Source organism: Ranitomeya variabilis, chromosome 5, assembly GCF_051348905.1.
Source record: "Ranitomeya variabilis isolate aRanVar5 chromosome 5, aRanVar5.hap1, whole genome shotgun sequence".
Lineage (NCBI taxonomy): Eukaryota > Metazoa > Chordata > Amphibia > Anura > Dendrobatidae > Ranitomeya > Ranitomeya variabilis.
Genome location: NC_135236.1, coordinates 122474123 through 122490975, shown reverse-complemented (window position 1 = coordinate 122490975; position 16853 = coordinate 122474123). Strand labels below are relative to the sequence as shown.

Here is a 16853-nt window from a genome sequence, read left to right as displayed (position 1 = left end):
TTTCGAAATTGGGGTTGTAAATCAGACAAACAACCCTGGTTATGAGAAAAGAATAAAGACATGCTCTTACTTTTAGTTGTACAAATCATGGGCACAACTCCATATCCATGTGACTATTTTAGAGCTGCGATTTCGATGTAAGTAAATAACTAAACTGCCGGTCCTACGTGATTTGAAATCCCACATGAATAAATTGAGGCCTATGAGGCTATAAAGTCATATTTGACTTGCATCTAAAAGTTCAACAGGGATTAATTTTTTGCTTTGGTCATATCAAGGGTCGAAACACATCATAATTAACCATCCTCCGAAGCGGTCACAATGTGACATCTCATTCTTCATGTAGCTCTAGCCTTAAAGGGGTTGAACCTTTTAAATTCTTTTCTGCTTATTAGCTTGCTCCCACTGCAGCCAATCACCGGATTCAGCAGACTCATGCTGTCTACCGTGGCTGCAACAGTCACCTGCGCTAGTCATCACAACTCTGCTCTTCATTGTCTGGCTACAGCAGAGGCAGCCGCGGAGTAGCTTTGCTGTACCTGCGGAGGCTAATTTAGCACAAACCTATGGGCTGAAAAAATGTTTAAAACAGAAAAACCCTTTCATCACCAAATAGCAATGCAGTCTCCTGCTGTGGAGCATTTCACGTCTTGCATTAGTATCTTAAAATCGGTGACGTGTTATATCGCCTGCAAACATTATCATGACATCCATAACCTTCCCCGTCATTCAATGCGTACATCCCACACCAACTAAATTACTAAAACATTTACCCTGAAAAAGACTAGAGTTGGCTTTATTTTAGTAAAATTGGTCTATATGGCTGTCATAACTATGTGCTGCGGGGTAAATCTGTGGGAATATAGGGGCCGATTCATCAAACAATTTACTTTAGAATTCTGGAGAATTGTTTTTATTTAAATGTCATTTTTTCGCAAATTTTTATTTTTTTTAAAGTGGGCAGATCGTAGAAGAAAACGGTGTGGCTGAGTACACAATTCATCAAGAGTGCCAGCATTTTGTACTGCAGTCCCTGATCGGAGTAGCATATCTAGTGCAGTGCACAGAGGCGAACGTCACTCAGAAGATGCGCTGAATTCATTACACCTCTTAATGAATTTGGTGCCTTGTACTCCAGTAGCACAAGCGTGGACTACACCAGTCTTCATGAATCAGCCCCAAAATCTTTTCCTTACATGGCAATAATATCTTTCCTTTATACATTGTAAGTAATTAGACCCTAATTGTGGCCATAATTTGTTTTGGCCACCGCATGATCGCACACATATCAAGTGAATGCATCAGTAGACTTGACGTCAGTAGATCACCACTCAAGTGGAGTCGGTATACACTTTAATATTAAACTTGTCATATTTTCTGACCATAGAGTCTAATGACAGTTTTGCAGATCTCAATAAACAAGCTCAATTAGTGGTAACCCTGAGATAAAAGATTTATTAGCGAGAGGTAATCAGGAAACACTTTATAGTACAAAAAATAAAGAAAACAAAATGTAGCTGCAAATTTTTGTCAACACTCACTGTTGGACCTCCCCGGCAGATTAGTATGACCATTTTGTGGATGCTCTACCTACACCAGCATCAAACCTTCCCTTTACACGGCTGAGCCAATTCCATATGCAGCCACTGCCATAAGCTATCTGCTGTAGCTCCCTACCTTGCTATGACACTCTGATAGTAAAGCACTGGAATTCTCAGCCATTATAGCAGCCATAGGACCAGCCCACTATATCAGCTATTAAGCTGTAGGCCATTATACCTCTTATCCGGATCATTTGTGCATTTTAGTTTCGTGTTGCAGCCGTGGACATATACTACTGCTCAACGTCAACAAGACAAAGCTGGAGTAGAGTCCAAAATTTACAAATCTGCTGGACATGTGCCGTGCCATTCGAAGGCATGAGACTAGTCATTTCATGGAGCTGGTTCTGTACGGCAGAGGTGTACTCACATTATCGCTATTATCAATATGCCCTATTTTGCTGTAGAATAAGATCTCCTTTCATTTATCCATAATGGAGAATATTACATGAACCCTTTCTTTTCTTTAATTCTCTGCAGAAACCTCACTCTCACAACAAAACAGAGCTATGAACCCCTCCATTCAAGCATGGTGGCGGAAGTGGAGACCACAGGTTTGGTGGCGAGATGCTGCACATCGACATGTTGCTTTATTCTAAAATTTACAGTCAATAAGAGGCAGCAGCAACTGTTCAGTCATTGCCAGCACTGCACATGTGCACTAGGCCGATGCTGCTGGTGAGAGGTATCTCAGTCTCCACCCTGGTCACTCTTTCTAGGGGTGTCTTTGGGGAACATTGGGTGTGAGGGCATTGTGGGGCCTCCATTAGGAGCAGCTGGGTGTTTGGGATGTTTGGAGACACAGACATCTCTGCCCCTGCATGGTGACCCCTGCATAAAAGGATCTGGCGAGAGGCGTGGGGGGTCTGTACAATATGATACAGGCAGATGAAACATAGCAAAATTTCAAGTGGGCAGTTTGGGCTCCAGCCGAAGAGAAGCTTCATAAAGACCCTCTTCATCCAGCACTCCTGTGGTGTCCAAGAGGTACTGTGTAACCTGTAAAATACCAAACACTTCATGGTTACACATGTGCAGTTACATCTCCGTTACTGAACCCTATAAAATAGTGTCCATTAGGTGATATAGAAGCTCTAACCATACGTGCCCTATGGGCTCAAATATAGTCTTCTCTCCTTCACTCTTGGTACCTTTTAGCCAGACAACTCTAGTTGCAGATTATCTTCCTTCAGTACAAAAGGATCAGTCATATTGAAATCCCACAAAATGGGACCTAATAGGCATAAGGCTCAAAACCTAGGCTTTAGAGTGAGAGACCGTTTTGTAACCACTACAAATTTTGGCTACAATAGTCATAAATCTTCCAATATCTATTTTGAATTCTTACACTGCTATTCGGAAATAAGTTTTTAAAACCAATAAACCCCACTATTTCTATCTTTTTGTCACCGGATAATAGGTCCCTATACATAATAGGTTATAGTTGGCCAAACCTATCAATATCTTAAGCATTGGATGAAAATCTAATGTGCATGGGGTCTCCTGACTCTCTGCCAACAGATGAGATCAAGGGGCAGATAAGAGTGGAGGAGTTTGAATTTGGATGGCCGACCCTTGTTTCTCTGGGAGATAAACCATCATCAAATCCGTCTGGCAGCGACGCTCTACACTTTCCTCATTAAAATCAAGGGAAAGTTCTGTTGAGACAAGCATTAATAGGTATGGCAATGTTTGGAGAAATAGCTGTCAGAGATAGATCTGTATGACTAGCTTATTGCTGGCAGGCTTACTTACCTTAGGCTGGTGCTCTATCTTGTAGGATGTCTGCTGAAATTGTCTTATCTCCCGAATTATATGTGAAATCTGGAGTCAGATACAATTCATTGAATAAATCAGAATTAAGAAAACAGCAAGATAATGGAAGCAAATACTATAATGACGACTATAATGAACAACTATAGAAAAAAAGAAAATCAAAGGAAAATATATTTTGCGCCTGTTCTGGAGATATATGTATAGAAATATCCTGCAGTGTTTAAAATAAAAATGTCCTTAAAGAAGCACTAGGATCAACGTTTTTATCCTCTTACTATATTGCAATGATCATATTTTATGGCACTGTGTACTTACAATTGCTCATTTTGTCTTTTTACCTAGTGTTCTCATAGTGTAGCAACACACTCCAGAAAATAGATAACACTCTAGTGCAGTGTTCCCCAACTCCGGTCCTCAAGAGCCACCAACAGGTCATGTTTTCAGGATTTCCTTAGTATTGCACAGGTGATGCAATTATCACCTGTGCAATACTAAGGAAATCCTGAAAACATGACAGAGCAGGCGCCGGGAAGCCTCACTGTTGTGCATGTCAGATCGCCGATCTGACCCAGTGCACAGCAAAGTGTCAGATCGGCGATCTGTCACTTTACTGTGATGTCCCCCCCCTGGGGCAAAGTAAAAATGTAAAAAAAAAATACATGTGTAAAAAAAAATAAAATAAATAAAATTCCTAAATAAATAATAATAATAAAAAATCTTGTTCCAATAAATACATTCCTTTAGCTAAATAAAAATAAAAAAACAATAAAAGTACACATATTTAGTATCGCCGCGTCCGTAACGACCCAACCTATAAAACTGTCCCACTAGTTAACCCCTTCAGTGAACACCGTAAAAAAAAAAACCGAGGCAAAAAACAACGCTTTATTATCATACCGCCGAACAAAAAGTGGAATAACATGCGATCAAAAAGATGGAAATAAATAACCATGGTACCGCTGAAAACGTCATCTTGTCCCGCAAAAAATGAACCGCCATACAGCATCATTAGCGAAAAAATAAAAAAGTTATAGTCCTCAGAATAAAGCGATTCAAAAATAATTATTTTTTCTATAAAATAGTTTTTATCGTATAAAAGCGCCAAAACATAAAAAAATGATATAAATGAGGTATCGCTGTAATCGTACTGACCCGAAGAATAAAACTGCTTTATCCATTTTACAACACGCAGAACGGTATTAACGCCCCCCCCCAAAAAAAAAAAAAAATTTAAAAAAAATAAGAAATTCATGAATGGTTTTTGGTCATTATGCCTCACAAAAATCGGAATAGAAAGTGATCAAAAATGTCACGTGCTCGAAAATGTTACCAATAAAAACGTCAACTCGTCCCGCAAAAAACAAGACCTCACATGACACTGGACCAAAATATGGAAAAATTATAGCACTCAAAATTTGGTAACGCAAAAAACATTTTTTGCAATAAAAAGAGTCTTTTAGTGTGTGACGGCTGCCAATCATAAAAATCCGCTAGAAAACCCGCTATAAATAGTAAATCAAACCCCCCCTTCATCACCCCCTTAGTTACGAAAAATTAAAAAAATGTATTTCCATTTTCCCATTAGGGTTAGGGCTAGGGTTGGGGCTAGGGTTAGGGCTACAGTTAGGGTTGGGGCTAAAGTTAGGGTTAGGGTTTGGATTACATTTACGGTTGGGAATAGGGATGGGATTAGGGTTAGGGGTGTGTCAGGGTTAGGGGTTTGGTTAGGGTTACAGTTGAGATTAGGGTTAGGGGTGTGTTTGGATTAGGGTTTCAGTTATAATTGGGGGGTTTCCACTGTTTAGGCACATCAGGGGCTCTCCAAATGCGACATTGCGTCCGATCTCAATTCCAGCCAATTCTGCGTTGAAAAAGTAAAACAGTGCTCCTTCCCTTCCGAGCTCTCCTGTGCGCACAAACAGGGGTTTACCCCAACATATGGGGTATCAGCGTCCTGTTACCCTTGGGAAAATACAAAACTGGGGGCTAAAAAATAATTTTTGTGTTTAAAAAAATAAATAAATAAAAAAAAAAAAAAAATATATATATATATATATATATATATATATATATATATATATATATATATATATATATATATATATATATATATATATATATATATATATATTTTCACGGCTCTGCGTTATAAACTGTAGTGAAACACTTGGGGGTTCAAAGTTCTCACATCACATCTAGATAAGTTCCTTGGGGGGTCTAGTTTCCAATATGGGGTCACTTACGGGGGGGTTTCTACTGTTTAGTTACATCAGGGGCTCTGCAAATGCAACGTGACGCCCAGGGCTGTGGAGTCTGAGTCAGTTTTGGTCGGAGTCGGTAGAAATGTACCGACTCCAGCTTTAAAAAAAATTTATTAATATTTCATAATTGAACTCTCATATGAATTTTATAAATGTTACTCAAATATATATGTTCTATCAAACTATGAACAAGAGTGATAAGCAGTTCTGCTGGAGATAGAGACATTTCTTAAGGTACCTTCACACTAAACGATATCGCTAGCGATCCGTGACGTTGCAGCGTCCTGGCTAGCGATATCGTTGAGTTTGACAGGCAGCAGCGATCAGGATCCTGCTGATATCGCTGGTCGTTGGTTAAAGTTCAGAACTTTATTTGGTCGTCAGATCGCCGTGTATTGTTGTGTTTGACAGCAAAAGCAACGATACCAGCGATGTTATACAATGGTAACCAGGGTAAATATCGGGTTACTAAGTGCAGGGCCGCGCTTAGTAACCCGATGTTTACCCTGGTTACCAGTGTAAAATGTAAAAAAAATAAACAGTACATACTCACCTTCGCGTCCCCCGGCGCCCGCTTCCTGCACTGACTGAGCGCCGGCCGTAAAGTGAAAGCACAGCACAGCGGTGACGTCACCGCTCTGCTGTTAGGGCCGGCACTCAGTCCGTGCAGGAAGCGGATGCCGGGTGACGCGAAGGTGAGTATGTACTGTTTGTTTTTTTACATTTTACACTGGTAACCAGGGTAAACATCAGGTTACTAAGCGCGGCCCTGCGCTTAGCAACCCGATGTTTACCCTGGTTACCCGGGGACCTCGGCATCGTTGGTCGCTGGAGAGCTGTCTGTGTGACAAAACAGCGACGCTGCAGCGATCGGCATCGTTGTCTGTATCGCTGCAGCATCGCTTAGTGTGAAGGTACCTTTACTTCTTGTGTGTCACTGTTCTCCACTGCCCTTATCTAATCTTATACTTGGTTAACCTCATGCTGCCCCAACCCCCCTACTTACAATGTATGAAACTGAAAGTGAAAATGTGTTGCACATTCTTAGTAGTAAAGCTCCTCTTCTAGACTAGATGTTTACTAGGTGTGCGTCTTCCAAGCATCTCACAGCTGCTACTCAGAAGAGGAAGACTGTAAGAAGTATTATCCTTTCAACAAACTTTGCATCAGTTAACTGTGAGTACATGATGAATAACAGTATTACTGACCACTATATTAGTTGTACGACCTGGCAATAATTTTGTACAATTGTTTTTAGGAAAAACAATTGTAATTTGGATTGTGAATGCAGAATTAAAAACCTGAGAATGTCAAAGAAGCGTCACATTAAATCAGCTGTATTTGAACATTTCACCATCACTCAAGATAGAAAACATTGTCTGTCAGTGTATGACAAATGATCCAGACGAAAACAAATGCTGTGAAGCCAAGATCAGTGCATATTCAGGCAAAGATAAAAATGCTCCTACCAGAGCTTCTAATCTAAAGAGACATTTACAGCGCTTTCATCCAGAAGTACTGAAAGCAGTGGATGGGAGACTGCATCCAAACCAATGAACCAGTGCCCAGCTCTTACAGCCAAACAAAGGAGCAGAGAACTTTGCAGCCATCAGTTGCAAGATATTTTGTCAGTGACAAAGTTACTGTGACAATGACAGTAGATACATTTAAAAAAAACAGATCATAGAGCTTGTTGTAAAGGATAGTGTGCCTATTTCATTATTTTCACGACCAGCTTTTATGTGTCTGAATGGGGAAATGGCCCGCAAGCGTGGTGTTTCTCTGGAGAGAGAGTATTAGAAAATTAGTAATCGAAGAAGCTTTTAAACAAAAGGAAGAACTTAAAAAAACTCTCAAGGGACGCTTTCTGTTTCTTAAAATTAATGCCTGCACACGTCACAGAGTGAACTATTTTGCCATCAATGTCCAATTTGTTTGTGACAAAAATGAAATAGTTACCAAGACATTGGCAGTAAAAGACACCAAAGCTCATCACACCAGTGCGTTTCTCCAAGTCTTGGTGGAAAAGGTTCTGCAAGACTATGAACTTAAAAAAGAGCAAGTTCTTTCTGTCATAACTGACAATGCTTCAAATATGATAAGTACTATTAAGCTAATGAATGAGAGTAATGATGGTGACCAGCAGCTAGAAGAACATTCTGGGTCCACAGACACAGAAATGTTTGAAATAGAGGAACACAGTATTGTAACTGAGGAGCAAACTGAAGTTGCTTCAGATGAACAGCAACATGATAGTTTAGGTGATCTTGTTGAAACTGTGTCAATACGTTCTTTCATTCATCACATGCGCTGTGTTGTGCATACGTTACAGCTGGCTATAAGAGACAGTCTGCAAGAAGGACATGATGCTGCACTGATTGGCAAGGTGAGAAAATTGGCTACTGTTGCCAGAACCCCTAAAGTTGACTCAATTTTGAAGAGACATGCTGGAAAAGGGGCAATTATTGATCAAGCCACACGATGGGGCAGTACTTACTTAATGATTCAGCGCTTGGTTGAACTGAAAACCTTTCTTGTAGACATGGCTAACCCTCAACTGACGCTAAATGAAAGTCAGTGGAATCAGGTGACTGAGCTGGAAAAATTGCTAGAGCACCCATTTACAGTGACTAAAAAATTACAAGCAGAGGACTTAACTCCAGGTATTTTCTTAAAGGAGTGGAAGGACCTGATGTTTCGCCTGTCCCAAAGAGGAGGGTTAATTGCAAGTGGCATTGCTACATCAATGAAACGGAGAGAGGAGCTACTATTACAAAATAACATTCTATTGGCAGCTGTTTATGTAGACCCAATGCATCGGTTTCTTCTAGATGATCAACAGCTAACTAAAGGAAAAGAAGCTCTGTTTGAAATAGCAGTAAGGATGAAAGGGTTGCAGAACAGTCAGGAGGAACAAGAAGAATTTGGTCCTCCTGCCACATCTTCCTTCACCCTCATCAACTGATGAAGAATTTAATTTTGAAAAATATTTGGATCACAAGGACCGTGCAAAGCGTTCCCGCATAGAAGAAGAGTCATCCCCATCAAAGAACACAGCCAGTACATTTCAGCAGAATTTTTCATGTGCACTAAAAGAAATTGAGAAATTTGACCGTTCATCAAAAATAACAGAGCAACAAGCGATTCCTCTGTATCCTGATATTGTCAGAGATGTTGCCCGAGTGGTTACTGCTTTGCCACTAATCCAAGTTAGTGTAGAGAGGTTGTTCTCTGCTCTCAAAATAATTAGATCCTCCTTCATGGATGCCCTCAAATCTGATCTGACAGAGGCAATACTTTTTCTGAGGACAAATTTATAGATTTCTTCTTATTAACTGCATAACAGTGATAATTGCATATTTACTTACAAGAGTTTAGAAAAATTTACAAAAGTTATTTGCTATATTCTAATTGTATTCTAATAAATATAGTTTTTGCTCTAAGTTGTCTGATTACTTACATGATGGTGAGAAACTGAATAAGCACGTTAATATTTTACAACAGTAAATTTATTGTTACGAATTGGCAATTTATGAAGGAGTCGGAACCTGATAAAATCCTGGAGTCGGAGTCGCAACTGTGGCTTACCGACTCCACAGCCCAGGTGACGCCTGCAGACCAATCCATCTAAGTCTGCATTCCAAATGGCGCTCCTTCCCTTCCAAGCTCTGCCATGCGCCCGAACGGTGGTTGCCCCCCACATATTGGGTATCAGCGTACTCTGTAAATTGAACCCCAAAAGTTGTTGTCCAATTTGTCCTCTGTTTCCCTTGGAAGAATACAAAACTGGGGGCTAAAAAATAATTTTTGTGGAAAAAAAAAAGGATTTTTTATTTTCACGACTCTGAACCCCCAAGTGTTTCACTACAGTTTATAACGCAAAGTCCTCACAACACATCTAGATAAGTTCCTTGCGGGGTCTAGTTTCCAATATGGGGTCACTTGTGGGGGGTTTCTATGGTTTAGGTACATTAGGGGCTCTGCAAATGCAACGTGACGCCTGCAGACCATTCCATCTAAGTCTGCGTTCCAAATGGCGCTCCTTCCCTTCCGAGCTCTCCCATGCGCCCAAACGGTGGTTTCCCCCCACGTATCGGGTATCAGCGCACTCAGGACAAATTGGACAACTTTTGGGGTCCAATTTCTCCTGTTACTCTTGGGAAAATACAAAACTGGGGGCTAAAAAATAATTTTTGTGGGGAAAAACATTAATTTTTATTTTCACGGCTCTGCGTTATAAACTGTAGTGAAACACTTGGGGGTTCAAAGCTCTCACAACACATCTAGATGAGTTCCTTAGGGGGTCTACTTTCCAAAATGGTGTCACTTGTGGGGGGTTTCAATGTTTAGGCACATCAGGGGCTCTCCAAACACAACATGGCGTCCCATCTCAATTCCAGTCAATTTTGCACTGAAAAGTCAAATGGCGCTCCTTCCCTTCCGAGCTCTCCCTTGCGCCCAAGCAGTGGTTTACCCCCACATATGGGGTATCGGCGTACTCAGGACAAATTGTACAACAACTTTTGGGGTCCATTTTCTCCTGTTACCCTTGGTAAAATAGAACAAATTGGAGCTGAAGTAAATTTTTTGTGTAAAAAAGTTAAATGTTCATTTTTATTTAAAAATTCCAAAAATTCCTGTAAAACACCTGAAGGGTTAATAAACTTCTTGAATGTGGTTTTGAGCACCTTGAGGGGTGCAGTTTTTAGAATGGTGTCACACTTGGGTATTTTCTATCATATAGACCCCTCAAAATGACTTTAAATGAGATGTGGTCCCTAAAAAAAAAATGGTGTTGTAAAAATGAGAAATTGCTGGTCAACTTTTAACCCTTATAACTCCCTAACAAAAAAAAATGTTGGTTCCAAAATTGTGCTGATGTAAAGTAGACATGTGGGAAATATTACTTATTAAGTATTTTGCGTGACATATCTCTGTGATTTAATTGTATAAAAATTCAAATTTTCAAAATTTTCGCCAAATTTCCGTTTTTTTCCGAAATAAACGCAGGTAATCAAAGAAATGTTACCACTATAATGAAGTACAATATGTCACGAGAAAACAATGTCAGAATCACCGGGATCCGTTGAAGCGTTCCAGATTTATAACCTCATAAAGGGACAGTGGTCAGAATTGTAAAAATTGGCCCGTCATTAACGTGCAAACAACCCTTGGGGGTAAAGGGGTTAAACTACAGCAGTATGGCTGGACATCCAAATGAGACTATCACCAGCAGGAAATACCAGCAGGGGCACAGTATAAAGAGCCGCATCCCAAAGGGAAAAAGGCAGACAAATGAGTTAATGAAAACACCTGTTACCCTAAAAATACTGAAGCAAGGATAACAGAAACTAAACACCCAGAGTAAAGGTAAATGTGTTTTGTCTCGGCGGACAGAGAAGCTGACCACAAAGCACAGGCTCAAGGGTTCGAACCCAGACGCATGACCATACCCCCTTCAAAGAGGGATCACTGGACCCACAGAGATCCCCAACCGCTGATAGAACTTCCTCACTACGTGATCCACATTAAAATTTTCCACATCAACCAAGGAACTATCCTCCGGACCGAAACCCTTTAATGTAAAGAGATATTGCAGTTGACGTCTGACACGTCTGTAACCCAAAATTCTTTCCACCTCATACTCCTTGTCCTCCTTCAAGTCAACCTCAATGTTGTCCCGAAGACCTGATGTCCCCTGAAACTGTTTAACCCCTTCACCCCCGGAGTTTTTTCTTTTTCGTTTTTCGCTCCCCTCCTTCCCAGAGCCATAACTTTTTTTATTTTTCTGTCAATATGGCCATGTGAGGGCTTAATTTTTGCGGGACGAGATGTACTTTTGAACGATACCATTGGTTTTACCATGCCATGTAACAGAAAACGGGGAAAAAATTCCAAGTGCGATGAAATTTTGTTTGGCTTTTTTACTAGGTTCACTAAATGCTAAAACTGACCTGCTATTATGATTCTCCAGGTCATTATGAGTTCATAGACACCTAACATGACTAGGTTTTCTTTTATCTAAGTGGTAAAAAAAAATTCCAAAATTTGCTAAAAAAAAAAAATTGCGCCATTTTCCGATACCCATAGCGTCTCCAGTTTTCGTGATATAGGGTCGGGTGAGGGCCTATCTTTTGCGTGCCGAGCTGGCGTTTTTAATGATACCATTTTGGTGCAGATACGTTCTTTTGATCGCCCGTTATTGCATTTAATGCAATGTTGCGGTGACCAAAAAAACGTAATTTTGGCGTTTTGATTTTTTTTTTCTCGCTACGCCATTTAGCGAACAGGTTAATCCTTTGTTTTTATTGATAGATCGGGCGATTCTGAACGCGGCGATACAAATATGTGTAGGTTTGATTTTTTTTTTTTTTTTATTGTTTTATTTTGATTGGGGCGAAAGGGGGGGTGATTTGAACTTTTATATATTTTTTATTTTTTTTAATATTTTTAAACACTTTTTTTTAAAAATGTTGGCATGCTTCAATAGTCTCCATAGGAGGCTAGAAGCATGCACTACACGATCGCCTCTGCTACATAGAGGTGAAGCACAGATCACCTCTATGTAGCAGAAATGCAGGGTTGCTTTGAACGCCGACCACAGGGTGGCGCTCAAAGCAATCGGCCATCAACAACCATAGAGGTCTCAAGGAGACCTGGTTGTTATGGCAATGCCCCGATGACCCCCGATCATGTGACGGGTGTCAGCGGTGCGAGCATGTCCGGCCGGGAGCGCTAGTTAAATGCCGCTGTCAGCGTTTGACAGCGGCATTTAACTAGTTAATGGACGCAAGCGGATAGTGATTCCGCTCGCGCTCATTGCACGCACATGTCAGCTGTACAAAACAGCTGACATTTCGCGGCTTTGAGGTGGGCTCACTGCTGGAGCCCACCTCAAAGCGGGGGTTCTGCCAGCTGACGTACTATTCCGTCAGCTGGCAGAAAGGGGTTAAGAGAATAATGGAAGGAATTATTCATCCTCCATGGAACTGGGAGTTGGAGCTTGATCCCCACAGGATTAATTATCCTAATACAAACCAAAAAATTTAGGAGCAAATTACCTTGATGGAAGATGAAGACATTTTGAGGATAGCTCAAAAATTTCTCCCACCTCAAAGACTGCAGTTCAGTTCTCCTGGTCTGATCACAAGTTATCAAAAGACTTTTTTCAAGTTCTCTCCAGACCTTAATCAAACGAACAGAATCTTTTTCCTCTTCTGGGACTGCAGACTGTATACCAGAAAAATGTCCAAAAACTGAATGAAAAACCAAATAACAACAAAAAAAGGCGAGGCAGCGGTAGCAGTAGAGGTGTGATTATTAAGAGCGAATTAAGCCAGAGTAAGAAAACCACCCAGTCCTCTTGATTAGCTAAAACAAAACATCTTAAATACTGTTCTAATTCTTGGTTCATTCTCTCCATCTGACCATTAGTCTCAGGATGATAACCTAAGGAAAAACATAGCTTTTGATCAGATTAGGAATTAAGCTATGCCAAAAGATAGCTATAAACTGAACCCCTGTAATGGAAATAAGGATTTTAGGAACACCATGGAACTTAACAACATGAGATAAATAATGTAGCTAAACTCTTAGCCATATGCAATTTTAGTAGAGGAACCAAGTGAAATATCTTGCTGAAATGCTCCACCACCGGCCATACCACCATAACTAGGCAAATCTGTAACAAAATCCATGGAAAAATAAGTCCAAGTTGAAACTGAACGAATGGCTTTAGACCTGGCGCAAACTCTACACTTACGGATATAATCATCAACGACCTTATGAGCACTATGCCACCAAAGTGACCTGGAAACAGCTCTCCAGGTGGCAGAGGAGCGAAGAAGTCCGGCCAACTCAGAGTCAAGCACTTCGTTAAGAAGATCAGTGCAAAGCGAGGATGGCTTTAGACCTGGCGCAAACTCTACACTTACGGATATAATCATCAACGACCTTATGAGCACTATGCCACCAAAGTGACCTGGAAACAGCTCTCCAGGTGGCAGAGGAGCGAAGAAGTCCGGCCAACTCAGAGTCAAGCACTTCGTTAAGAAGATCAGTGCAAAGCGAGGATGGCTTTAGACCTGGCGCAAACTCTACACTTACGGATATAATCATCAACGACCTTATGAGCACTATGCCACCAAAGTGACCTGGAAACAGCTCTCCAGGTGGCAGAGGAGCGAAGAAGTCCGGCCAACTCAGAGTCAAGCACTTCGTTAAGAAGATCAGTGCAAAGCGAGGATGGCACAAAAAGTGCACCAACCTGAGGTTCCACAATTCTTTGGTTGAGAACAATCTCCAGAGCCCCCACCATCACCCCTTCACTAAGAATTTTGACAGGATTTTCATCCCTCAATTCCAGAACAAAACTTAATCATCAGATCTAACATTCTTTGTACCACGGAGATATGTCCTATGCGGGGAAAGATTGTCACATTTAGTCTCAGAAAAAACTGCCTCAAAATCCTGAATAAAATCTGGAAGAAGAGATCTCTTAGATGTCAGGAATGTAGATAAACAACTAGAAAAATAAAAATTCCAAAAAGACTTAACCTTGCGAGCAGGTCTTCCAAGTTCAATTCCCTCTTTGGACTCTCTGCAAGCCCCAATTGGCATCGGTTCTCATTCGTCAATATGATGAGAGGGAAAAGTCACTGAAACACTCTCAAATATGTTCTTATCCAAAATGTGTTTGTCCAAACGCATTGCCAGTGACATGGCTACTTCTATGGACAACAAGGAGGGATTATAAACCATCATATCTTGTATCTGGCTAGAAAGACCCTGACACAATTGAGTCTTAAGGGCTGGGTCATTCCAGAAGGTCTTCACTGCCCAGCATCTGAACTGAGAGCAGTATTGCTCCACTTTACTATTTTCCTGAACCAACCTGCGGATCATTGATTCATCAACAATTTTATTGGGGTCTTTATGAAAAAAGCGTCAACTGAGGAAAACACTGGAGAATCTTCAGACAAAGAAAATGACCAAGCCTGAGGATCTCCACGGAGCAACAACAGAACAATACACACACTTTGACTCTATCTTCCAGATGGGGCAGGACAGAGACGAAAATACAACTTACATGAAGAAAGATGGAAAACTTACTTCGGTCTCCGTTGCAAGAATCCGGTAAATTTAACTTTGGCTCAGAAGACTGTTTTGAGTGGAGTACAATCTGCATAGCGCTGTAAAACGCATGCTGCTTTTTCCACTTGATGACTGCCACCTCCAAACACAACAACTGCAATTGCTTAGTCAGGGCGTTAACAGCATCCATTATGGCTTCTCAGCACACAAAAAACGAAGTAGGCTTGTGATAATGTTATGGTACTATAGCAACTCACTCGGGAAAAAAGGTAACACTAAAAACTGTAACTGACCCTGCCGGTTCCTGTACAGACTAGACATCCTGACTCCTCAGTTCCTAGCGTTTCCTGCATGAACTGAGATAGCGCTGATCACAGTCTAGACAATGGCAACTCGGATCTATCCTGACTGAAAGGCCGTCGAGCGCTACATGTTCCTCCAGAGAGGAAAACAGATTACAAGTTACCTACAGAAAGGAAAGTATGCTGAAATAGAAAGAGATCCCAGAGTGAGTAAAACAAGCCACAAAATACAAAATAACGGGTTAAGTACGTACTGTTAGAGAATGTACCCCCTACTTCCTAAAATGAGACAGAAGATAGGTGCAGGGTGGAGAACATAAACAGCAGAGTGATCGGGTTTATCTGCTCTTTCACTGACTGGCTTAAACTACAGCAGTATGGCTGGCCATCCAGATGAGACTATCACCAGCAGGAAATACCAGCAGGGGAAAAGTATATAAAGCCACATTCGAAAGGTGATAGGACAGACAAATGAATAAAAGAAAACACCTGGACAAATAATCCAACCACAAAACAAAGGCTCAAAAGTTCGATCCCAGACGCATGACACCCCGTTAATTATTTTGTTTTCTCTGATATATGTAGACACAGGAAGTATTTTGTACCTGTATCATTCCCCTCTTCAACCTTTGACCCAGCTGCTCGGCTTGAACTCCTGCCATAAACTTTTGTAGTGACTTATGGATTGGGCAGAGAAAATTGACCTCATGTTTCTACATAGAGCTTAGACGGATTCAGCTAGTCTGTTTTAATCGCGTGTTGTCCTAGACGTAATGGAAAACAGAAGAATGGATTGGCTAGAAGGGCAATTGTAAGTCTACAGTGCTATATGATATATTAAGAGGATAAAAATTTTGAAAGGGAGTGCTTCTTTAAAAGGAGACTGTCACTCCAAAATCACTATTTAAACATAGTCCATGGTCATACAGGGAACCTAACCCCTATAGAAACCCCTAACTTTGTAATAAACGCTGCTTTTGTTGTACCTAAAAAGCATTTAGCTTGATATGCAAACTGTGGTGGTCGCTCATCTCCCTTAATTAGCATAAGACACCACTTCTCTGTGTCGATTAACAGCCCTGACTTGGCCAGGGTGAGCGTTGCCTGAAAGGAGTTCTCCATCATGGGCACACACAGTGTAACAGCAGGAGCCTGCATATGTGCTCTCAGACCTCTCTTCTCCGTGCTGTGCCGTGCAATCTTCTACCCTCTCCTATCTGCAGACTGTATCAGAAAAGTGAGTGGCCGCAGCAGAAAGGTTTGTGAGAACATGCACTGACTCCTGCTGCTACACTGTGAATGAGCACGCCAGAGGATTCTTTTCATGCAGCTCTTGCTCTGGCCAAGTGAGTGCTGTCAATTAACAGAAGGAAGAAGCGTTCATGCTAAATTCAACCTTACAAGTGATATCATACACGGCTGTGACCATACAGCCAGTGGCTGATACATGCTACCCACGCTTTGGGCAGCATGTATCATGTGTCTGGTTCCCTTTAGGTAGGCTGAAAAGTGCAGCAAATCTCTTGGCCAGACCATGGGTGCAGTAATTTGCATATCAAAGGCAGCATTTACTATTACAAAGGTAGTGGTTTATAGGGGCTAAGTTCCCATGTGACTATGGGCTTGTGTCATAGTAAAAATTAAAGACATCTCTGGAGAGGGGAAATATCACCCTCACATTGATCATATGGTATTAATTATAAGTGGGGAAATGAGAGAGAGCTGCCACTTCAACTTCCATTAAAGTAGGGACCTCCTACAGTGACCATGTAATTACAACAGCAGATGGGAACCACCAAGACTGGAATTCGTTTGCGGAA

The 16853-nt window shown here is 41.1% G+C and overlaps 1 protein-coding gene across 4 annotated transcripts in view; it reads right to left on the bottom strand.

The window, feature by feature from the left end:
- Nucleotides 1-1435: 1435 nt before the first annotated feature.
- RASGRF1 (Ras protein specific guanine nucleotide releasing factor 1) overlaps nt 1436-16853 on the bottom strand; it is a 113864-nt gene continuing 98446 nt past the window's right edge. For all 4 annotated transcript variants that reach the window (XR_013215610.1, XM_077263185.1, XM_077263186.1 and 1 more), the window contains 2 exons: nt 3357-3425; nt 1436-2600 (listed from right to left, as the gene is read on the bottom strand). Coding sequence is in view for 3 of the 4 variants with exons in the window: in XM_077263185.1 (XP_077119300.1) it covers nt 2508-2600; nt 3357-3425 (162 nt within the window). In the remaining variant the exon portion in view is untranslated. The remainder of the gene's footprint in view (nt 2601-3356; nt 3426-16853) is intronic.